This window comes from Octopus bimaculoides, chromosome 10, assembly GCF_046866305.1.
Source record: "Octopus bimaculoides isolate indiv1 chromosome 10, ASM4686630v1, whole genome shotgun sequence".
Lineage (NCBI taxonomy): Eukaryota > Metazoa > Mollusca > Cephalopoda > Octopoda > Octopodidae > Octopus > Octopus bimaculoides.
Genome location: NC_142937.1, coordinates 55,463,031 through 55,488,365, shown reverse-complemented (window position 1 = coordinate 55,488,365; position 25,335 = coordinate 55,463,031). Strand labels below are relative to the sequence as shown.

General features: G+C 37.3%; 1 protein-coding gene across 12 annotated transcripts in view; it reads left to right on the top strand.

Moving 5' to 3' along the window:
• Positions 1 to 25,335, top strand: part of LOC106877129 (LYR motif-containing protein 1) — a 213,029-nt gene that overhangs the window by 49,687 nt on the left and 138,007 nt on the right. Inside the window, exon 5 of one of the 12 annotated variants that reach the window (XM_052971203.2) lies at positions 5,268 to 5,315. The exons of the other annotated variants lie outside the window; for them this stretch is intronic. Within the exon in view, the coding sequence (XP_052827163.1) occupies positions 5,268 to 5,300 (33 nt within the window). The 3' untranslated portion in view covers positions 5,301 to 5,315. Of the gene's footprint in view, positions 1 to 5,267; positions 5,316 to 25,335 lie in introns of those variants that run through there. 12 annotated transcript variants of the gene reach the window in all.

The following is a 25,335-nucleotide window of genomic DNA, read 5'->3' as shown; positions in this document are numbered from 1 at the left end:
TTGTAGCTTTTAAATATTTAATTTGCTTGCGAATGATTTAATGCTTTTCACTGTTTACTGTAGCAAGTTTAATGTTTTTACATGCTTGGAAATAGGTGAGGGTTGGTGACAGGAAGGGCATCCAGCCATAGAAAATCTGGCTCAACAAATTCTGTCTGACTCATGCTACCCTGGAAAAGTGGATGTGAAAACGATGACCATGATGATGATGATCATTGAAGAGGTTTTTGATTGTAGTGGGAAGATTGATTGATCCTGTATATTAGCATAATATTTTGATGAAAACTGAACTTTTTGACATGACACGTGCCATATTTGGGTTGTTTTGATGCATCAGACTTTCTTCAAGCAACAAATGATCATTGAAATAGGATAAAAGGACATTTACATTTCTTAAGATACATTGTTCACTTCTAGATCAATAGTGCCTGCCAGTTTTACAATTAATAAGATCAAGACCTCGAGCTGAGAAATGTTCCCAGACCCTAACACTTCCTTCACCTCCCTTCACACTCCTCTGGACATGACTGAGATTCAGTGCAACACATTACATTCATCCTGATGTCATATTTGAACCTGTTGAACTTGGCTTTGTCTGCCAATGGCAAATGAATCCATTTGGCAAATGTCTAATTTATGTAAACCCTGGTGACTTCAAGGTGCTACACATTTTGGTTCTTCATGGAATGGTCTTTATCAGAAACATGGAATTTTAAAAGAATTGTACTTATTGTGGTGGTGTCTTATTGCTCTGTGGTAGTGGTGGTGTGGTGAGGTCCTTTAGTTCTAAAGATGTAATTTATTATTAACCCCTTTTGTTATGATATTTTGTTTAAAATACACTGTTTTTGTTTCAATTAATTTTTAAAATAATGAAGAATTTACTAAAATAACTGTCATTATTAACCTGGTGCTTGGAACTGAAATTAACGGAAATTGCGATGGAAAACTTTAATTTAGATCATTTTAAAGTTGGAACTTTTGTATCATAGAAGCATGGGCAGTTTCAAGTGGTTTTGTATCAAAAGGGTTAAACAGTGTCATATGATACAATGTTTCTTTTTTGTGAAAGATAGGGGATTTTAAACTTGAAACTGTTCTTGATCTCATGTTGCTTATTATTCTAGGTTTCTGTTGGTCAATGCTGACCACACATCAACACATGGAGGTGAAAATGTGGTGAAGATTTTTTTAGGGAGACTGGCATTTGCCCAGATATGTTACTCATTCTTTCTCTATCAATTTTTATCCAAGGAAAAAGGTGCTAACTTGGACTGATATATCTCAACACCAGTGTCATTCCAAGTACTGCTGTCTGAATGCTAAGATCGGAAACAAATTCTATAAGACATCCTGCTTGACCCCTAACACTTTCACCAATCCCCTCATTCTGTTTTTTTTTTTTATCAACCCCCAAAAGACAAAATGTTGACTTTAGTGGGATTTGAACTCAGAGTGCAGAATGCCAGAACATTAATGCTGTGCCATTCTATTCCAAACTCTAGTGACTTTTTAAAATTTACTGCCTTCATTGCTTGTTATTTAGCTACTATTTCTAGTGCATTGATCAAGCATATAGAGTCTTCTCTCATTAACTTGTCTGCCACATTAACTTAGTAAATAGAGAGTTTGATAAAATTTATTTCTAAAATATATAAACTTTAAATAACTTTTATATTTTTATCATGTGGTGTGTGTGTGTGTGTAGAGAGAGAGAGAGAGAGAGAGAGACTGAGAGAGAGAGAGAGAGAGAGAGAGAGAGGCTGTAGAGAAGTTCTTATTATCTAAACTTTACTGGTTAAACTGGTTTTCCTTTCATTTGCCTTGTATTTCAAGTACTTTCTGTGTGATAGCAACTATCTCATGTATTACATTGCTAGTAGATTCAGTTACATGTTTGGTATTTGGACTTATTTATCACCAAAATAGATCTGAAAACCTGTCATTCCTGTTAGCTTGAAGTATTACACCAACCCTGCATCTATGATAGATTTTTTTGCCACACACTTCACAGCTGACATCTACTTTATTATTAAGTTTACATGCTGCAGGGGTCCCTGGGTATTTTTTACATGTCACTCTTTTTAATCTATATTATGTCACTTCAAAGTAAATCCTATCTGGTTGATCTAGGATCTAGCAATTATGTTTACACTAGAGTTTCTACATGACATCCAATAATACCAAAATAAACCCCTACACTTGCTACTGTACTGCTAAAGATCATATTCACTCACTCCCACATTGCATCCTACATTTAATAATTTTTAAATTATCAAGATTTCAGGATTGTCTTCCCTTTATTGTTTAACCCCAAAATTAGTAATGTAGAAAATGATTATTTTCATTCTTAGCCTCAAGGTGCCTGAGGCCAGAGATTATCTGGATTTTTGAGGTGTTTACTCTGAGAGTACATGGTTCTCTCCTGGACAGAATGGTTGACCATAGCCGAATTAACTTATTTTCAGATGAGTAAAGAGAACATTGACAAATGAAGTGCTATCTTCAAGGACACAATGTGCTGTCTGGTCTGAGAATTAAACCCACAAACTAATGATTGGGAACTCAACAATCTCAGCAGTGGGTCTTATAATACCATTACTTTCTGTCACTAACAATGAGATTTTAATTTAATTATATTTCCTGGTTTATTACATCAATTATTGTAGTGACCTCCTCTCATGTGACCTACTGCACTATGAAACTCACTGTATCATGTGACTCACTGTACCATGTGAACTAACTTATTGTACCATGTGATCTGCTGTACCATGTGACTCGTTGTACCACATTGACTCACTGTATCACATGTCATACTGTACTATGTGACTCACAGCACCATGTAACTCACTGAACCATTTGACTGACAGTACCATGTCTTTCACTGTCCCATGTGACACCTTGTGTCATGTGTAGTTTGTCAGTCTGATTGAAAGGTCCTTATATGATCAAGGTTTGCCACTCTTCCTCCCATGTTAGATGTGGGTGTGTTGAACCAAGTTGCATGATTTAAACATAAACACCTCCATTGTTGAACTGTTACGGAGTTTGTTGGAAAGAAAAAGGAGTTCTATACAGTGAGACAGTGTATAATTTTTTTTCTACTTGTTTGTCATTAGACCGTGACCATGCTGGGATACCACCTTAAAGAATTTTTAGTCAAATGTATTGAGTTCAGTATTTATTTATTTATTTATTTATTTATTTTAAAGCCTGTTACTTATTCTATTGGTCTCTTCTGCTGAACCACTAAGATGCAAGGACATAAACACACCAACACTGGTTGTCATGTGGCAATGAAGGACAAATGTGAACACAGAGATATGCACTCACATACATATGCACACACACTTGCATGTATGTATATATGACTGGCTTCTTTCAGTTTCCGTCCCCCAAATCCACTTACAAGGCTTTGGTCAACCTGTGACTATAGTAGAAGACACTTGTCCAAGATGCCACACAGCATGACTGAACCCAAAACCATGTGGTTGGGAAGCAAGCTTCTTACCACAGTACCACACCTGGAAGTATATTTAAATGGAAGGTAGATAACTAGGGAGATCTATAAAATGAGGTGGTGTTTATAATAAGAAGGTGTATCCACTGAAGAGGTTTATACACTACATAGGTCTATATAATAAGAAGATATATTCACACACTAAAACAATGTCTTTGGTATATACACTAATTAGGGATACTATCTGTGGCTCATGTTCAGGTATAGTTATTTAGCTCTGGTCAGTCCTGATATTGTGAACAAAGACATTCTAGCTTTGCCCATCTCATCTGTTGTATCAGGGATCACAATGATCTTCTATATTTGATGGTAGGGTATGATTTGAGAGAATATTTAGCTGCTGTTTCTAGCTGGTTCACCAACATCATCGAGGCACTTTCATTGGCTTGTGTGGAGGAGTATGGTTGTTGTTGCTATTACTGTTTAGCCACAACTCAGCCCTGATTAAGTAGATCTGTGTTCAGAGGCATTCCAACCATGACATTCCATTTTAGTGTATCCTGGACTATTCTTTCAAATGTATCCTACTTTTGAGACTGTAGATTGTGTTCTGTGAGAAATATTTGATTGCTATTTCTGGCAGATCAACCAACCTTAGGGAGGATCCTTGGCTTGAAGTAGGTGATAGCAAGAGACAGGAGGAGAGAGAAGGAGAGAGAGTGTTTGTGTGTGAGTGTGTGTGTGTGTGCATGTGTTTGATTGTGTATGTGTCTGATTATGGAATCGTATGTGTGGTTGTGTGTGTGTGTGTGCATGTATGATTGTGTGTCTGTTCATGGGTGTGTTTTAGGTGGGTGTTTGAAGAAACCTACTTCCAGCTGAGATGACTTATATAATGATGTTGTATTGAGCTGTATATCATCATTACTTTGTATGTGTGTGCATGAGGAGGGAGCAGAGAAGCCTGTGTAATTATGTAATGTGATAAAGACAACAGCCCAATTGGTGCCTTGAGGTTTAAGGAATGTATTGAATTCTTAAAGTATTCTGTGGCACTAATTTTTATTTCCTTGAAGATGATATCAAGTGGTTTTGGAATAGATTCTTTCTGATCTTACCATATCTACTCCATGTTAGTGTGTGTGTGTGTGTGTGTGTGTGTGTGTGTGTGTGTGTGTGAGTTTGTGAGCAAGATAGTATGTTTTTATCACAGTAGTGTGTCTGTAATTGTATCTTAATATATTGTTACACTGTGTGTGTGAGTTTATTTGCATGTGTGTGTGAGTATGGTACACTGTTTGTATGTGTGCGTGTGAGAGAGCGAGAGAGGGGGAGAATGTGTGTGCATGTGCATGGTAGTGTATCTTTGTGTATCAAGATGTTGTTACACTGTGTGTGTGTATGTAAGGGTGGTTGCGAACAGTATTTACATGTGTATGCATGTGTGGTCATATATATGTAGTTATGTGTGTGTGGCTGTTGATTAGACCAATGCACAACTAGTTCTTTTTTTTTTCAAGAAGCATAGATTACTGCCCCTCCCCTCCAATATACATTTGGTTCTTATTGTATCAACTCCAGGAATTGGAAGACAAAACTAATTCTGATGGCAATAAAACTCAGACAAGAATGAAACATTATTAAGGACTGTAAATTGCATGAAGTCTATCACCACACACACGCACGCATGCATGCACACACACAATTTAAGTAGAAAGACAGGCTAACAATAACAGATATAAAGAAATTTATATATGAAAAGTTGTATATACAAATTACATGATGTAATCAAGTCTTATCTTTACAGCTATTTCAGGTAATTGATGACTGGTTGACATAATACTGCATATTATGCAAGGAAATCCAATACTGAATCAATATTGCAGAGATACATAAAAGCAAAGGAAAAATGTCAACGAGCATAGATTTTGATAGCTCTGTGCAGTAAAGCCATAATATCCTTATCAGAATAATGTGATAAAGGGTGCTTATAAAAATCAGGGAGATGCTTGGTATGTAGGCAAGGTAGCAGGTGTTTACCAAGGCTATAACAATAACTATTAATTATTCAATATGTGACTTCTAATTTCATTATGAACATTTTAATTTAATGTAAGAGATTATTTCTACCTAAGGTGATGCCTTAGATGGAAATAATTACAGAGGTATCAAATTGTTGGATTAGGTGATGAAAGTTATGGAGAGAGTCATAGCCCAACTGATCAAGGATAGAGTTGGTCTAGATGAGATGCAATTTGGGTTTGTGCCAGATAGAAGCACCACTGATGCTATATTTCTGGTAATGCAACTTCGGGGGAAATAACTAGTCAAAGATAAATCTCTGTATTTAGCTTTTGTTGACTTGGAGAAAGCTTTTGACAGAGTCCCCCGATCCCTTATCTGGTCGTCAATGCGGAAACTAGGGATAGACGAGTAGTTGGTGAGAGCTGTACAAGCCTTGTACAGGGATGCTATCAGTAGGTTGAGGGTGGGTGAAGAATTCAGTGTACAAGTAGGGGTTCACCAAGGATCAATGCTCAGCCCCCTCTTGTTCATCATAGTCCTCCAGGCAATAACAGAGGAATTCAAGACAGCCTGCCCTTGGGAGCTCCTCTATGCTGATGATCTTGCTCTTATAGCTGAATCACTACCTGAACTAGAGAAGAAGTTCCAGGTATGGAAACAAGGTCTAGAATCAAAGAGTTAAGTTAACAAAAACAAAAGTCATAGTAAGTAGGAAGGCAGACAAATCACAAACCCTCTCAGGTAGATGGCCCTGCTCAATCTGTAGAAAAGGCGTAGGTAGAAACTCTATAAGATGCACCTAGTGTAAGCTTTGGACACACAAAAGGTGCAGCAACATCAAAGGAAGGTTAACAGAGAAACTATCCTTTGTATGTAGGAGGTGCACAGGCATAATAAATGCTGAATATGTGCGGAAAACAGACTCCATCAACTGCCAGTGGGGCAAGCTAGAGGTAGTGGATAGCTTCCGGTATCTAGGCGACCAAGTTAGTAGTGGAGGTGGATTTTCTGAGAGCATAGCTGTGAGAGTAAGATTAGGCTAGGCAAAGTTCAGAGAGCTTCTATTCCTGCCTGCAACAAAGGGCCTCTCTCTCAGAGTGAAAGGCAAATTGTTTGATACCTGTGTGCGAACAGCAATGCTACATGGCAGTGAAACATGGGCTATAAGAGCCAAGGATATGCGTAGGCTTGAAAGAAATGAAGCCAGTATGTTTCGCTGGATGTGCAGTGTTTGATAGAGTGTAAGCATCTTGAGAGAAAAGTTAGATATAAGAGGAACCAGATGTAGTGTGCAAGTGAGGCGACTGCCCTGGTATGGTCATCTGATGCGTATGGGTGAAGACATCTGCATAAAGAAGTGCTGATCTTTGACTGTGGAGGGAAACTGTGGTAGAGGTAGACTCAGAAAGACATGAGACGAGGTGGTGAAGCATGATCTTCGTACTTTGAACTTCACAGAGGCAATGACTAATGACTGAGACCTTTGGCGATGTGCTCTGCTTAAGAGGACTCATCAAGCCAAGCACATCTGTGCTGGTGGCCCATAAAATCATCAAGTGTTGAGCCTCATGGAGACATAGTGGCTGAGTTCCTTTTGAGCATTGGGCTTGGGCCTCACAGAGGCAAAGTCGCTGAGTTCCTTTCGAGTGTTGAACCTCATGTAGGCAAATGGCTGAGTTCCTTTTGAGTGTTGAACCTCATGGTGGCAAGTGGCCGAGTTCCTTTTGAGCATTGGGCCCCATGGGGGCTAAGTGGCCAAGTTCCTTTCAAGTGTTGGGCATTACGTAGGCAATGACCAACACCTTTGGCATTATGTCATGCTTGAGAAGCAGACCCATCAAGCTGAGCAAAATTGCGGTCATGGCAGATACTGGTGGCATGCGAATGGCACCTGTGCCAGTAGCACATAAAAACACCCATTACACTCTTGCAGTGGTTGGCATTAGGAAGGGCATCTAGCTGTAGAAAACCAAGCTAAATCAGACTGGAACCTGGCATAGCCTTCCAGCGTGCCAGCCCAGTCAAACCACCCAACCCATGCCAGCATGGACAACAGATGTTAAATGATGATGATCATCATTCCATTTGTAATTAAGCAAATTACTAATGTTTTGGGACCACACATGATATATTATATATATACACACACACACATATGCACATGCATGTGATAGTTATCACCAAATGTCATTATCATACATGCAATTGTAATGTCATTTGTTGACAGTCTTCTGCAAAAACACATTCAACTAAGACTGAAGTCATTGAACTGTAGGACAAGTGCTTCTGTGTTGTTATGCTTCACCGCCTACAAATACTGAATCCATTGTGACACTGGTGTTTCAGTTTAATTTTGTCACCTCAGTGATAGATACTACCCTAGTTATTTGGAGCTTGACAGGTATTTTTGTTCCTATGTAGAAAGCAATAAGCAAAATGTTAGTTTGGACTGAGACTTGTCAAGCTGGAATTAATTCAGTATAAGCACATGAAATACCAAAGATCAAAATAATGATGTGTATATGTATTTTACACTAGAATTGAATGGTGTGCATTATGTGATTTTGTCTCAGAAAACAAATTATTCCCTATAGACTTTTTGTATAAAGACCCACACTTAAAACCAAACACTGTTTGCTCGTCTGTTGACATTGTTTGGTGTTTTCTTTATACAGAAAAATCTACTGGGATAAATTTTTTCTCTGCATAAATTTTGTGTGTGCGTTGCCAGTGCCCCTGGACTGGCTTGTGCGGGTGGCACATAAAAGACACCATTTCGAGCGTGGCCGTTTTCGTGCGGGTGACACGTAAAAGCACCCACTACACTCTCTGAGTGGTTGGCGTTAGGAAGGGCATCCAGCTGTAGAAACTCTGCCAAATCAGACTGGAGCCTGGTGTTGCCATCCGGTTTCACCAGTCCTCAGTCAAATCGTCCAACCCATGCTAGCATGGAAAGCGGACGTTAAACAATGATGATGATGATGATGATGATGATGTGTGTGTGTTTGTAAAGATGAAAAGCTCTATTGGCGTTTAAAGTGTGGAGGAAATTATTTTCAAAAGCACTCTTTTATTTCCCTTATGATGAAGCATACAAACAAAAACCAAAACACACCAAAAACATCTATCTGTCTGTCTGTCTGTCTGTCTGTCTGTCTGTCTGTCTGTATATATATATATATATATATATATATATATATATATATATATATATATATTGCAGTAAAATGATTGCTGTGGTATTTATGATATGATGGTAGTTAAGTGTTTTGATGTTGATATTGCTGAGATGCCATCTGCATATCTGTTCAACCGTTAAGAGTATGCAATCCAAACTATCAAAGTGAAAGCTTTGAAACTAGAGAGTTTCTTTGTATAGAGGAGTATATGTATTTGTTGATTATTTTTGTAGTTTTTAATTTTCATATTTGTTTCAAGGTAGGAAGGTTCTGGAAACCTAAGTTATTTAGTGTTATATGAATAGCTATTTATTTATCTACTTATTTGTTTATTTATCATTGTATTATTATTATTATTATTATTATTATTATTATTATTATAATTATTATTATTATTATTGTTATTATTATTATTATTATTATTATTATAATTAAGGTGGCAAGCTGGCAGAATCATTAGCATGCTGGACAAAATGCTTGGCAGTATTTTGCCTGTATCTACGTTCTGAGTTCAAATTCTGCTGAGCTTGACTTTGCCTTTCATCCTTTCAGGTTCGATAAATTAAGTACCAGTGAAACACTGGGGTTGATGTAATTGACTAGTTTCCTCCCACCAAATTTTCTGGCCATGTGCTTACAGCAGAAAAGATTATTATTATTATTATTATTATTATTATTATTATTATTATTATTATTATTATTATTGTTATATAAGACTGTGGATTGGTAGAATGAAAGGATTGCACAAAATGCCTTCACATTCTGAGTTCAAATTGCACTGAGGTCAGCTTTTCCTTTCATCCTTCCGAGGGTCAATAAATTTAAGTACCAGTCAAGTACTGGGATCAATATAATCAACTTGCTCTCTCCCCTCAAAATTGCTGAGCTTGTTCCAAAATTTGACTCCATGAACTTTTTAAAATTCCATTTGAAAAGGAAGGCGAGGTTTGAGAGAGATGTGCTGCCCCCAATAAATTTGTTGAAAGTTTGGTGAATGTTCATGACCTAAGTTGGCACCTATAGTCTGAGGAGTGAAGAGGGGAAAGGCGATCTTGCCATGTCTGATGAACAGGTTGGTTTGGGATTTGTGGGGCTCTTTGGTGCCCCTGGATGGTGTGTTCCCTATTATTGGGGTGTTTTTTTATGATTCTTTTCCAAACTGTTATTTTATTGTTTATATGTTTCTGTGTAAATCCCCACTGCCATTTATCTTTGTATTGACCTAAATGTTTTTTGCAGTCTTTGTGGCCAATAAAGAAAGAATAATAATAATAATAATAATTATAATAATAATAATAATAATAATAATAATAATAATAATTATTATTATTATTATTATTATTATTATTATTTACTTCATGTGGTATATTTTTGGCAAGGGTCAACATCAAGAGAGGCATATTTCAAGGAGATAGCCTATCACCATTGCTGTTTGTGATTTGTATGATACCCCTCACACAGATACGGAAAGTGACATCGGGGTACACTTAGAAAGTGGAGGAAAATTAAATCATCTGTTATATATGGATGACTTAAAGATCTTTGGGAAGACCAAATGTGAAATAAATGGCCTAGTTTTAACAGTGCAGATATTCAGTAAGGATATTGGAATGGAATTTGGGACTAAAAAGTGTGGTATACTTATAATACAAAAAAGGCAAAGTAGTGTTGTCTGATGGTGTAGAACTGCCCAATGGCATATTGAGACTAATGGATATAAATATCTGGGGAGTTTGGAATATGACAAAATCAAGGAAAGTGAAATGAAGGAAACCTTTAGGTGAGAATATCTCAGAAGAATCAAATTAATTATGGGAAGTAGGCTCAATGGAAAAAACAAGATCAGGGCAATGAACACATGGGCTGTTTCCTTAATGCGATATGGCACAAGTATTGTTAGATGGACAAAGAACGAGCTTGAGGAAATGGACAAGAAAACCAGAAAAGTGATGACAATTAACAAGGAATGACACTCCAAAAGCAATACTGACAGGCTGTATGTGCCTAGGAACATGGGAGGAAGAAGCCTCACAGGATGCAAGATTTGTGCTGTCAATGAGAAGAACAGTCTGGGATGGTACATCAAATAGCAGAGTGAATCCTTGCTTGCCACTGTTAGAATTAACAATACAATACTTGCCAAAAATCTGATGCACCCACAAACATTTAAGAAACAAGATGAAGAAATAGTAAACAATTGGAAAATGAAATCACTCATGGGCAACACCTCAGAGAAATCGAAGGAAAAGATAAGATCAACACTTGGAGATGGCTAAGAAAAACTATCTGAAAGGGTGCACTGAGGAACAAGCTCTGAGGACTAATTACACCAAGTTCTAAATAGATAAGAGTAGCAAATCACTCCTTTGTAGGATGTGTGGCAGCAAAAACAAAACAGTCTCGCATACTGTGAGTGTAGCAAGCTGGTTCAAAAGTACTACAAAAGGAAGCATGATAACATGGCTAAGTTCATCCACTGGAGGCTATGTGAAAAGTGTGGTCTGAACCGAGGATGGAAGTGGTACAAACATGAACCAGGAGGAGTCACTGAGAACAAAGAATATAAGATACTGAGGGATTTTACAATCCAATGAAACTCCCTAATCGATGCCCAGAGACCAGATATTGTTTTTGTAGATAAGGGAAAAAAGGAAACCAAGATTATAGATATTATAATACCTGGAGATGCATGCATAGTGACAAAGAACTAGAAAAGATTGCAAAGTACAGATTACTAAAAGACAAAATTGCAGGAGGAGAGTGTCTGTCATAATGATGAAAAATATTCTTTTAATTCTGGTTTTGTTGGAACACTTGGAATTTTGCATAATTAGCAGGCTTGCTACCTGCTGCCTTTGGCACCTTGCTATTGTCTTCAACTATCCAATACTTTCTTGAGATTCTGGACATTCCAAGGAAGCAAACTTTTTGTATCAGTTCTGCTTGATGCTCTGTTCCCATTTCCTTTATATTCCTCTTAATACCTTTTGATATTGTCTCCAAGGCACCAACAATAATTGGCACTATCTTCACCTTTTTCATCTTCCACAGTTCGGCTATCTTGTATTTAAAAGGATTGTTATATGTCAGCATTTTCACCTTCTTTTCTAATTATTTGTGGGTCAAGTGGGCATACAACATCAATTTATAGAGCACTTACGATTTATTTTGTCCACCACCACTAGGTCTGGTTTGTACTGCTCAAACATCTCGTCTGTTTGAATTAGAAAATCACACAGGATTTTGCAAGTCTCTGAGTCAGTCACTTTCTACAGTTTGTGGCCATGCCATGTCTTACCTCTCTCTTTAACCCCCACTTGTCACATAGTTTCCAGTGCAGAACTTTTGTTACACCAGTGTGTCACCACAACTTATACTAGTTTTGGACAAGTCTTGGACATTCATTCACAATATAGGCAGTAGTTTCATCAAATCCATTGCAAATTCAGCACATTGGAGACACTTGCTCATTTCTAAGACTGATCTGCCATTTTGTGGCCAAAGCTTGGTCTTGCACTGAAAATATAGTGCTCTCAGTCTTCTTTTTAAGTGCTGCTTTCTTTAACCAGTTCTACCTATGTTCTTCAGCAACTTGAGTTGTGGTTACATGGAATTAATTATGTAGTCCTTTCTTGCATAGTGTTTCTTCATGTTCTTGTCTTTATTAGTTTGAAGCCATGCACTCAGCTAACATTCTAGTGCACTCTTTTGCCAACACTTTTGCTCCTTTTGTGCTAGTACATTGCATCCACACAAAAGGTGATTGACACTTTCATTTCCTTTCCTGCAGATTCTATGTTTGCTGTTTGTCTTTGCATTTATCAGATTTGTTCTAATGGCTTGTTCCTGAGCAGCTGTAATTTAGTGTTTTGGTCATTTGTTTCAAGTTCCTGTCTATCAGCTAGAGACAGCATTCTTTGCTTCCAACATTCTTGGTTTGTTGCATGAATTGGCCATGTAATTCCATTTCTTTCCATTTGCTTGTTCTGTTGTTCATCCCTTTCTCTTTGAATTCTCCGACTATTTTAGTCACTTTTTTGGTATCTCTGGCTGAAGGTAGTCGTCTTTCTTTACTTTGCACAATTTAATTTTTCAGACCCAGTATCGCAGTAATTCTTTGCCACCTTCCTTTCTTGGTAGGTAAAGTCTGTCGATATTCCTCTTTGGATGGTGTGCATTGTGAACAGCTTTCTAGTTATTCTATCCTAAGTTCTATCCATTTCAGAAAAAGAGTAGAATATCTTAATATGTGCATGGGTTTAATGATGTTCTTGTCATTTAATTTTGTTTCAGACACCTTCCTAATTCTTCTCTTGTACTCTTTAATGACTTTTTCTCTCATTTCTCTTTCCATTATCCTATTATCGTGCAGCATTCCTAGATATATGTACCCTTCATTCTGTAGTTTTTTGTAAGTTTCCACTACACCACTTGGTGCACTAACATCTTCCATAGCATTGTGTTATTTTTGTGGGCATTGGGGAAATGTGGACTCATCCAGTTGGTGTACTGCATCAGTTTGTTTTGTCATGGGATTTAGTTTCTTGTTATATTAGTGTGCATTCTGTTGTATGTAATGTGAGTTCATTATTTTATTAGACCTTAACCTTGTATAGTATATGTCATGCAAGTTGTGTCAATTTAGATTATTAAGTGGTGCTTGTTGTATAGAGTGTGTGCTGCATGTGAAGATTGTTCTATTTGAGCTACTCCAATGAATTGTGGGCTATTCTATAGAATTAACAATGTCTTGCTCAAGATGTGGGCTGTTCCTAACAAAACTATTTTGGTGTAGTGTGCAGTGTTGTGAGTCCTTGTATGGTTTCTATTATTTTTTTTTCATATTTTTTTTTTCATATTCTTTTTAATCATGCCCAATGCTTCAATTACTAGTGGTACTGTTTTCACCCTTATGCTCCATAACTTGAATATTTCAGATTCATGGTTCATGTATTTTGATAGTTTCTCCGTCTCCTTCTGAGCAATATTTTCATCAGAAGGGATTGTGATGTCTATCAGTGTGCATATATTTGTTTTCCAGACTTTTATTATTACCATAAAAACCCATGTAATTTACACATTTTTTTTCACAAAAATAAAAATAAATTTTTGGGGTGTGTAAATTACATAAGTTTCCACTACACCACTTGGTGCACTAACATCTTCCATAGCATTGTGTCGAAAAAAGACATACAACTTTTGTCGAAAAAAGACATACAAAACGTAAACATCCGTACCAGAAGTTGACTTATTTAATGTCAGAATAGGTTTTTACAGAAAAAATAAGGGCTTAAATTTAATGAAGTTGACTTTTATTTATGCTGGATAGTATAATGCTTATTTTTTCTGTATAAATTTACTTGGTGATCACAGTCCGGGCCATATTTTACTCGGTTGAGTAAAGTGTCATCCAAGCTGATGCTTGTTGATAATTAACCTTAATTTGCAACACCTGTGCATATTTATCAGTTTGTTTTTGTTGATAATTCTTATCAACAACTTTTCCTGTGATTGTGATTTGAGAGGACATACAGCAGTATGCTAAAGTTTGGATGTAATCACTTTTGGGCAAGAAAAGTAAACTAAAGTTTATTATAAACAACACAGACACTTTGTAATCTAATAGCTTTTAATGTGATACCTGTTAAACAGAAATTATTTTTATTTGATGAAAATTTAATAAAATCTAATCATAAGTAAGTGGAATTATGCTAAATACAACTAAATTGAAAACCTTTCCCCCTGGTCATATTGGCAATTCTGAAAACTTTTGGGTGCAAATTTTACATTAGTAGAAGCTTTTTCTAACAATTTTTATCCTGAAAATCACCTGCATAAATTACACAGGTGCGCAAATTACATGGGTTTTTATGGTATGTCTGGATGATTCACCTTGATTTCTTTGTCAGTCTGAATGGGCATACCACAGGTTATTGTTATTTATCATGTTTGGTACATGCTTGTACCACTTATTTGCTTTTACATTGACGTGTTGGCATATTACCCAGTAGATGTAGTTGTCAATATGATCATGCCTGTGTATATTATACTGAGACTTGTTAAGGACAGGGCAACTGGGGATTATGTAGTGAACTGTCTTGTACTGGTTGTAGATTTTGCATTTAGTGTTAGGGTCCATTTTCATGATTTTATTTTTATAGTTAGTCAGACATTGGTCTTCTGCAGATTGGATCAGTCCCTCCATTTCTGATTTTGGGCTGGAGCTTTTGAGATATTGTTGACTTTTGCTTATTTCTTTAGTGAGCCTTGCAGGGTATTGACCATGGAGTGGTTTCTCTTTCCATTTCTTCTTGAATATATTTTATAATTTTGTTTTCATGATGTTTTCTTGTGTCTTTAACCATTTCTTTGTGTTGATTTCTAAATTTATTGTTTCAATGTAGTCTGTTTTTGCTTTCTGTGTTGTTGCTTCTTTGTGTATAGAGAAGAATTTTTTGCTCATCATGTTTCTTTATTACATTTACGAATCTTTTACTCTTTGTTTATAAGTATTTATCCAGTCCAGTTGTTATTTTGTAGAAGTTTTCTATTTATTATTATTATCCTTGCTGTTGTTATCTCTCTTTGGGCAGCAAGCTGGTAGAATTGTTATAGTTACAGCAGAAGTGCTTTACAGCATTTCAACTGGCTCAAATTTTGCTGGAGTCATCCTTTAAAGAACAATAAAATAAAGTACCAGTCAAGTACTGCGGTGAACGTTATTTACTAACGTTTCAAAATTGTTAGCCTTGTGCCTATATTTGGATCCATTAATATCCCTCTACTATTTTCTTACAACATATCATGAGAGATCTGGGAAAATATTCCTTAGTAAGATGGCTATGATAAGTAAAATGCATGAGGTTACATATTGGTGAAAGATAAACATTTAACAGCTAATACCTTTGAGTGCTGCAAAAACAGAATATTGCTTAATTGCAACAGCTGAGCAATAAAACAGACATTCAAATGGAAGGCATTCCCTTGACTAGAAAAAAATGTATTTATTAGGGTAAAGCCATATGATTAAGAGTGTTACTGTTTGATCACCAATATTAAGGCCACATATTGTTACCAAAATGCACTGCCTTTGCTTTAATTAATTTTAGAAATAATGAACAATTTAGTAAAATAACTTTACCATTATGCATTTGGTGTTTGGAACATAAATTAACATAAAAATTTTGATGGAAGGTTTTAAATTTAGATCACATAAAGCAGACTGTTTATATCATAGTACTAAATGTAATCTCAGACGGGTTGGTATCAAAAGGGTTATGGGTGTTGGTTTTTTATTATCAATATTAAGGCCATGTGTTTAATGCTGTTGTTGATTTCAGGACATAGGCAAATGAGATTTTGTGATATTCATTCCTTTCATACAGATATTAGAGTAAACAAAATAATTGTATTACAGAATCTACTCAAGGTTTCCCAGTTTGTTTTCCTGGGAGTTTAACTGCTCTGTTATGATGGCTTGTTACTCGCATTTACTCTTTCACACATATGTAAAATATGTATGTGTAATATATATGTATATCTCCTATAATGTATATGTAATATATTTCTATATACCTCCTATAATGTATTTGTAATATATATATATATATATATATATATAGGGATTAATCTTCTATCTTCGCTCCTTTGCGCCACATGGGCTCAACTCCCCTCCACTCTTCATCTAACCCCCTCCTCCTGTCTCTCTCCCCCACCCTCCCTCCTACCACCCATCTCTCCCCTCCCCCACCTCCTGCTCCGACTCCTACTTCTTTGTACGTCTCTTCACCTCTCTTCATACTTCTCTCCACTCCCACTTCTCTTCACCCCTACTCTTTCTCTCCTCTCTCTTACTCTCTCTCACTCTCTTCTCTCGTACTCCCCCCTCTCTCACTCTTACTCTCTACACTCTTACTCTCCTACTCTCTACACTCTTACTCTCTTACTCTCTCACCCTTACTCTCTCACTCTCTTCCCCTCTCTCTCACTCTCTTTCTCTTCCTTTCTTTCTCCCCCCATACCCCTCTTCCCTCTCTCTCACTCTCTTTCTCTTCCTCTCTTTCTCTTCCTCTCTTTCTCTTCCTCTCTTTCTCTTCCTCTCTTTCTCTTCCTCTCTTTCTCTTCCTCTCTTTCTCTTCCTCTCTTTCTCTTCCTCTCTTTCTCTTCCTCTCTTTCTCTTCCTCTCTTTCTCTTCCTCTCTTTCTCTTCCTCTCTTTCTCTTCCTCTCTTTCTCTTCCTCTCTTTCTCTTCCTCTCTTTCTCTTCCTCTCTTTCTCTTCCTCTCTTCCTCTTCCTCTCTTCCTCTTCCTCTCTTTCTCTTCCTCTCTTTCTCTTCCTCTCTTTCTCTTCCTCTCTTTCTCTTCCTCTCTTTCTCTTCCTCTCTTTCTCTTCCTCTCTTTCTCCCCCCATACCCACCTTCCCCTCTTTCTCCCCCATACCCACCTTCCCCCTCTCTCAATCCCCCTTCCCTCTCGTATACCCACCCTCTCTCCTCTCTTCCTCTCCCCTCCCATACCCATCTTCCCCCTCTCTTACATCCACCTTCCCCTTCTCCCTCCTCGTCAACACCCCCTCATAAGCTCATCCCACCACACCCCAACACACTCCTACTCTACCTTCCCACTCCACCCCATCCAATTCCTTACACCCACCACCCACCCCTACCACATACCCCACCCTACCCACAGACCCCTACCTCTACCCCACACTCCACCCATGCCTTCCCCACCTCCCAACACCCTCATATCACACCACACCAATACCCTCGCATCACACCACGCACACCACACCAATACCCTCGCATCACACCACGCACACACTACAACTGACCAACTACTTTCTCCCTTTCTCCCTTCCCCCATTTTCACACTACATACGTCAAGATCACCAGCAGTCTACCTCCCACACACAGCCCCTCGTTCCCGATCACCGTTTGTTATCTCCCCCTTTCTTAGCTCTCCTGAAATAAGAATTTCTAACTTCCGGTCAGCCATTGTTATGATCGGCCATTATTATGATTGACCGTTGACTGAACACTATTCAATTTTTTTTCTCCGTGTTTTTCTCCTTGTCTCCGTATTCTTTCTGTTGAAGAGCGTAGCTTGAAACGTCAAAGACTTTCCGTATTCCCGAGCGTCATACTAATATATACTTTTGTTATTTACACCACCTGTCCTCGTCTGTTGTTATTTTTTGTATATTCTCCCATATATATATATATATATATATATAGCCACTACACATTCTTTATTTTCTCTCCTTGTTTCTTTCTGTGTTCCTTTCTGTGGAAGAGCATAGGCTCGAAACATTAAAGACTTTTTCACTTCCCAAGCATTAAACTAATATATCTGTTTGTTGTCTACACCACCTGTCTTCATCTTTTGTTTTTCTTTCTATAGTATATATATGATATATACAGGATGCGGTGAATAAACTGTTGTCTAAATTATGTAAAAATGAAATTGACACTGACATCTCATTCTAACAGATATATTTACCAAAATTACATAAAAATATCTCGAAATACTAAAGAGTAAATTTATTCACTAAAATCACCATTGGCTTCAATCACGGCCTCCAGACGACTTTGGGATCTCCTGCAACTCTTCTGGACAGTCTCCTTGTTCAAGTTGGTGAATGCTGCTATAATCCTTGCTTTCAGTTCATCTTTGGTGTTACAAGGAGTTTTATTGGTCTCTTGCTCAACTGCACCCCATACATTATAATCAAGGGGGTTGCAGTCTGGGGAGTTAAGTGGCCAGATGTTAGGGGTAATGTGGTTGCAAGACTTGTCTGACAGCCATGACTGGGTTCTCCTGTTTGTGTGGCATGGTGCAGAGTCCTGTTGCCAGACATAAGGTCTTCCAGCAGCTAGCCTCTTGACCCAGGGCACCACCGCCTCCTCCAGGCACTTGATGGAGGCCTCCTTGTTGAAAGTGAGGCCATGTGGGAAGATGAATGGAGATATAATGTTACCATCACTGGTGAGCACTCCAAATGCCATGATGTTGACTGGATATTTGATTTTTATCACTCTTAGTACATGTTCATATTGGAGCTTCCGGTGCTTCATATTGGAGCTTCCGGCATGAATGCCAAGCAATACAGCATGTCATTTCCAAATTTCAGGCTGAGTGAATTGCATCATGTGCTGTTTTTCTCAGAGATGATGCCCAACTGACCCCACTATACTGTATAGTTGACAAAATCAAAAACAATGTACATGCGCAAAATTAAAAATACAAAATGGCAACAATTTGCCCATTGTACCCTATATATATATGTGTGTGTGTGTGTGTGTGTGTGTGTGTGTGTATGTGTATGTATATATACATATATGTATATATATATATATATATATATATATATATATATATATATATATATACATATATATATATATATATATATATATATATATATATATATATATAAAGTGTAGTATATTGCCACTTAAGTGTGGCTGACCCCTAGGGGTGGATGTTACTGTTGCTTTTAGCCCCAGGAGGACATCTCCTCCAGCTGGCTTATCGACACACGACTGTGTCCTGTTTGCCAAGGGAGTTATCCCTCTCACCACGACCAGCAGCACGAACGTATCCGGATTTCAGGGTTATTTCCCTTCTTCGGCGTTCGACAGCTGATGACCTTGGTGAGAGAGAAAAACCTGGCAAAATCTTATATCTTCTTTTCCAGTGACATTCTTCACTGATATTGAAAAGGTGAAAACAAGCAATGTTAATTCTCTAAATGAAGTATTAACAGTAACTGCACGATAAAGTGTAGTATATTGCCACTTAAGTGTGGCTGACCCCTAGGGGTGGATGTTACTGTTGCTTTTAGCCCCAGGAGGACATCTCCTCCAGCTGGCTTATCGACACACGACTGTGTCCTGTTTGCCAAGGGAGTTATCCCTCTCACCACGACCAGCAGCACGAACGTATCCGGATTTCAGGGTTATTTCCCTTCTTCGGCGTTCGACAGCTGATGACCTTGGTGAGAGAGAAAAACCTGGCAAAATCTTATATCTTCTTTTCCAGTGACATTCTTCACTGATATTGAAAAGGTGAAAACAAGCAATGTTAATTCTCTAAATGAAGTATTAACAGTAACTGCACGATAAAGTGTAGTATATTGCCACTTAAGTGTGGCTGACCCCTAGGGGTGGATGTTACTGTTGCTTTTAGCCCCAGGAGGACATCTCCTCCAGCTGGCTTATCGACACACGACTGTGTCCTGTTTGCCAAGGGAGTTATCCCTCTCACCACGACCAGCAGCACGAACGTATCCGGATTTCAGGGTTATTTCCCTTCTTCGGCGTTCGACAGCTGATGACCTTGGTGAGAGAGAAAAACCTGGCAAAATCTTATATCTTCTTTTCCAGTGACATTCTTCACTGATATTGAAAAGGTGAAAACAAGCAATGTTAATTCTCTAAATGAAGTATTAACAGTAACTGCACGATAAAGTGTAGTATATTGCCACTTAAGTGTGGCTGACCCCTAGGGGTGGATGTTACTGTTGCTTTTAGCCCCAGGAGGACATCTCCTCCAGCTGGCTTATCGACACACGACTGTGTCCTGTTTGCCAAGGGAGTTATCCCTCTCACCACGACCAGCAGCACGAACGTATCCGGATTTCAGGGTTATTTCCCTTCTTCGGCGTTCGACAGCTGATGACCTTGGTGAGAGAGAAAAACCTGGCAAAATCTTATATCTTCTTTTCCAGTGACATTCTTCACTGATATTGAAAAGGTGAAAACAAGCAATGTTAATTCTCTAAATGAAGTATTAACAGTAACTGCACGATAAAGTGTAGTATATTGCCACTTAAGTGTGGCTGACCCCTAGGGGTGGATGTTACTGTTGCTTTTAGCCCCAGGAGGACATCTCCTCCAGCTGGCTTATCGACACACGACTGTGTCCTGTTTGCCAAGGGAGTTATCCCTCTCACCACGACCAGCAGCACGAACGTATCCGGATTTCAGGGTTATTTCCCTTCTTCGGCGTTCGACAGCTGATGACCTTGGTGAGAGAGAAAAACCTGGCAAAATCTTATATCTTCTTTTCCAGTGACATTCTTCACTGATATTGAAAAGGTGAAAACAAGCAATGTTAATTCTCTAAATGAAGTATTAACAGTAACTGCACGATAAAGTGTAGTATATTGCCACTTAAGTGTGGCTGACCCCTAGGGGTGGATGTTACTGTTGCTTTTAGCCCCAGGAGGACATCTCCTCCAGCTGGCTTATCGACACACGACTGTGTCCTGTTTGCCAAGGGAGTTATCCCTCTCACCACGACCAGCAGCACGAACGTATCCGGATTTCAGGGTTATTTCCCTTCTTCGGCGTTCGACAGCTGATGACCTTGGTGAGAGAGAAAAACCTGGCAAAAATCTTATATCTTCTTTTCCAGTGACATTCTTCACTGATATTGAAAAGGTGAAAACAAGCAATGTTAATTCTCTAAATGAAGTATTAACAGTAACTGCACGATAAAGTGTAGTATATTGCCACTTAGTGTGGCTGACCCCTAGGGGTGGATGTTACTGTTGCTTTTAGCCCCAGGAGGACATCTCCTCCAGCTGGCTTATCGACACACGACTGTGTCCTGTTTGCCAAGGGAGTTATCCCTCTCACCACGACCAGCAGCACGAACGTATCCGGATTTCAGGGTTATTTCCCTTCTTCGGCGTTCGACAGCTGATGACCTTGGTGAGAGAGAAAAACCTGGCAAAAATCTTATATCTTCTTTTCCAGTGACATTCTTCACTGATATTGAAAAGGTGAAAACAAGCAATGTTAATTCTCTAAATGAAGTATTAACAGTAACTGCACGATAAAGTGTAGTATATTGCCACTTAAGTGTGGCTGACCCCTAGGGGTGGATGTTACTGTTGCTTTTAGCCCCAGGAGGACATCTCCTCCAGCTGGCTTATCGACACACGACTGTGTCCTGTTTGCCAAGGGAGTTATCCCTCTCACCACGACCAGCAGCACGAACGTATCCGGATTTCAGGGTTATTTCCCTTCTTCGGCGTTCGACAGCTGATGACCTTGGTGAGAGAGAAAAACCTGGCAAAATCTTATATCTTCTTTTCCAGTGACATTCTTCACTGATATTGAAAAGGTGAAAACAAGCAATGTTAATTCTCTAAATGAAGTATTAACAGTAACTGCACGATAAAGTGTAGTATATTGCCACTTAAGTGTGGCTGACCCCTAGGGGTGGATGTTACTGTTGCTTTTAGCCCCAGGAGGACATCTCCTCCAGCTGGCTTATCGACACACGACTGTGTCCTGTTTGCCAAGGGAGTTATCCCTCTCACCACGACCAGCAGCACGAACGTATCCGGATTTCAGGGTTATTTCCCTTCTTCGGCGTTCGACAGCTGATGACCTTGGTGAGAGAGAAAAACCTGGCAAAATCTTATATCTTCTTTTCCAGTGACATTCTTCACTGATATTGAAAAGGTGAAAACAAGCAATGTTAATTCTCTAAATGAAGTATTAACAGTAACTGCACGATAAAGTGTAGTATATTGCCACTTAAGTGTGGCTGACCCCTAGGGGTGGATGTTACTGTTGCTTTTAGCCCCAGGAGGACATCTCCTCCAGCTGGCTTATCGACACACGACTGTGTCCTGTTTGCCAAGGGAGTTATCCCTCTCACCACGACCAGCAGCACGAACGTATCCGGATTTCAGGGTTATTTCCCTTCTTCGGCGTTCGACAGCTGATGACCTTGGTGAGAGAGAAAAACCTGGCAAAATCTTATATCTTCTTTTCCAGTGACATTCTTCACTGATATTGAAAGGTGAAAACAAGCAATGTTAATTCTCTAAATGAAGTATTAACAGTAACTGCACGATAAAGTGTAGTATATTGCCACTTAAGTGTGGCTGACCCCTAGGGGTGGATGTTACTGTTGCTTTTAGCCCCAGGAGGACATCTCCTCCAGCTGGCTTATCGACACACGACTGTGTCCTGTTTGCCAAGGGAGTTATCCCTCTCACCACGACCAGTTACTGTGCAGTTACTGTTAATACTTCATTTAGAGAATTAACATTGCTTGTTTTCACCTTTTCAATATCAGTGAAGAATGTCACTGGAAAAGAAGATATAAGATTTTGCAAGGTTTTTCTCTCTCACCAAGGTCATCAGCTGTCGAACGCCGAAGAAGGGAAATAACCCTGAAATCCGGATACGTTCGTGCTGCTGGTCGTGGTGAGAGGGATAACTCCCTTGGCAAACAGGGACACAGTCGTGTGTCGATAAGCCAGCTGGAGGAGATGTCCTCCTGGGGCTAAAAGCAACAGTAACATCCACCCCTAGGGGTCAGCCACACTTAAGTGGCAATATACTACACTTTATCGTGCAGTTACTGTTAATACTTCATTTAGAGAATTAACATTGCTTGTTTTCACCTTTTCAATATCAGTGAAGAATGTCACTGGAAAAGAAGATATAAGATTTTGCCAGGTTTTTCTCTCTCACCAAGGTCATCAGCTGTCGAACGCCGAAGAAGGGAAATAACCCTGAAATCCGGATACGTTCGTGCTGCTGGTCGTGGTGAGAGGGATAACTCCCTTGGCAAACAGGACACAGTCGTGTGTCGATAAGCCAGCTGGAGGAGATGTCCTCCTGGGGCTAAAAGCAACAGTAACATCCACCCCTAGGGGTCAGCCACACTTAAGTGGCAATATACTACACTTTATCGTGCAGTTACTGTTAATACTTCATTTAGAGAATTAACATTGCTTGTTTTCACCTTTTCAATATCAGTGAAGAATGTCACTGGAAAAGAAGATATAAGATTTTGCCAGGTTTTTCTCTCTCACCAAGGTCATCAGCTGTCGAACGCCGAAGAAGGGAAATAACCCTGAAATCCGGATACGTTCGTGCTGCTGGTCGTGGTGAGAGGGATAACTCCCTTGGCAAACAGGACACAGTCGTGTGTCGATAAGCCAGCTGGAGGAGATGTCCTCCTGGGGCTAAAAGCAACAGTAACATCCACCCCTAGGGGTCAGCCACACTTAAGTGGCAATATACTACACTTTATCGTGCAGTTACTGTTAATACTTCATTTAGAGAATTAACATTATATATATATATATATATATATATATATATATATATATATATATATATACATATATATATATATATATACATATATATATATATATATATATATATATATATATATATATATACATATATATACATATATATACATATATATATATATATATATACATATATATACATATATATATATATATATATATATCTATATATACATATATATATATATATATATATATATATATATATATATATATATATATATATATATATATATATATATATATATATATATACATATATATATATATACATATATATATATATATATACATATATATATATATATATACATATATATATATATATATATATATATATATATATATATATATATATATATATATATATATATATATACATATATATATATATATATATATATATATATACATATATATATATATATATATATATATATATATATATACATATATATATATATATATATATACATATATACATATATATATATATATATACATATACATATATATATATATACATATATATATATATATATATATATATATATATATATATATATACATATATATATATATATATACATATATATATATATATATATATATATATATATATATATATATACATATATATATATATATATACATATATATATATATATATATATATACATATATATATATATATATACATATATATATATATATATATATATACATATATATATATATATATATATACATATATATATATATATATATATACATATATATATATATATATATATATATATATATATATATATATATATATATATATATATATATATATATATATATATATATATATATATATATATATACATATATATATATATATATATATACATATATATATATATATATATATACATATATATATATATATATATATATATATATATATATATATATATATATATATACATATATATATATATATATATATATATATACAAACTACAAATTTTTCTCTAAAGCGGATGGCGATATTTATGGCACACATAGAACAAAAAACCGGAGGGAAAAGCGTAAACAAACCAAACCTTTAGTTAATTGGATACGAATCGTTTCATGGTTAAGTGAATGGAAATTTCACTATTCCAATCTTCAGCCCAAATATTCTGATAAATTTGAAAGTGTCTCTAAAAAAATTCACGGTAATTTTTGGCCATGCGACACCAAAATCAACGATAAGAAAGGCACTTAGGAATTCATCGGCTAGCGAGTTCAGGCACCTCACCTCAAAGAAATCTATTCCAACCATGAAACGATTCGTATCCAATTAACTAAAGGCTTGGTTTGTTTACGCTTTTCCCTCCGGTTTTTTGTTCTATGTGTGCCATAAATATCGCCATCCGCTTTAGAGAAAAATTTGTAGTTTGGAATCAGTAGTTCTTTGACTGCTATTTCTAAATTTTCAGTATGTTGGAGAAGCAACTCAATTGCTAATCCCTGTATATTTATGATGATATATATATATAATATATATATATAT